Raw genomic sequence first — 996 nt, 5'->3', positions numbered from 1 at the left:
GGAAATTTCTTTGTGGAGAAATTAGAAAGCTGGGTTTTTAGACATACAGATTCCTTTTCCCTTCTTTACTGATCCCACTTTCCCAACTCCCCAAATCATTCCAATGAGGACCAGGATGACTGGGTATGATTTGGGGAGAGGAATAGACTGGGACTTGGGAAGGTTTTACTATTTGGGAGTTTACAAAGTCTTTATACAAGTCTCTCTGAAGTAAGTTTAACTGGGATAAGTGCTGCACTTCAAGAGTGAGTATATGTCAGTCCATTTAAATCCAGCTCAACCATCTCTATCACTAGAGGTATTGCTACAGGTGGAAACCAGGCCTGCAGGCCATAACAAAGTTGAAAACGTGGCGCAGTAGAGACTGCACACTAAATCAGATCAGACAAAGTAATCATTTTCAAGGAGCTGGCCATCTATGTTGCATATTTGGAAGTTTAAGCTGTATGGTGATGGAATCTGACTTGTTTTACTATTTCAACTGTAAAAATGGACAGTTACCAGTTTAGAGTTCAGTTCTCTTCCACGATTAGCTTTTTATCCAGTAAGCACGTGGGAACTAATAACGTTGTTTTATAATTTAGATTTATAACCTGATTGAAGTAAAATTAACTCACAAGTTCTGTAATCATGGTAGGCCACAGTGAGGTAAGATGTTGTGGAGACATTCTTAAAAGTAACACTCTAAAAAACAGGAACACTTGAGAGTGCAGTGTTGGCACCTGGGGCAAACGGAGACTCTCAACCAATCTCTCTGAAAGAAATGCAGTATATTTTCAATACCTAAATAATTCAAATCTTTATCATATAAAACTTTATATATCATCTAGTCCAGTATTCTCAAACTATCTGTGGTGAAGGACCAACTTTTCGAAAAAATTCTATTCTGTTGTAGGTTGATATTTTCATAAGATATAATGAAAATGAATTGCAAGAAAAATTAAACAAAGATATACAAAATATAAATACATTTTATTATTCTTTCAAATAGCAAAT

General features: G+C 35.6%; 1 protein-coding gene across 1 annotated transcript in view; it reads right to left on the bottom strand.

The window, feature by feature from the left end:
• DOPEY1 (dopey family member 1) overlaps window positions 1-996 on the bottom strand; it is a 145,369-nt gene that overhangs the window by 25,931 nt on the left and 118,442 nt on the right. Inside the window, 1 exon segment of the mRNA XM_012638177.1 lies at window positions 618-754. Coding sequence (XP_012493631.1) covers window positions 618-754 — 137 coding nt within the window.

This window comes from Propithecus coquereli, unplaced genomic scaffold, assembly GCF_000956105.1.
Source record: "Propithecus coquereli isolate 6110/MARCELLA unplaced genomic scaffold, Pcoq_1.0 Scaffold127, whole genome shotgun sequence".
Lineage (NCBI taxonomy): Eukaryota > Metazoa > Chordata > Mammalia > Primates > Indriidae > Propithecus > Propithecus coquereli.
The sequence above is the reverse complement of the archived record's forward strand: the minus strand, read 5'-3'. Positions and strand labels throughout refer to the sequence as shown.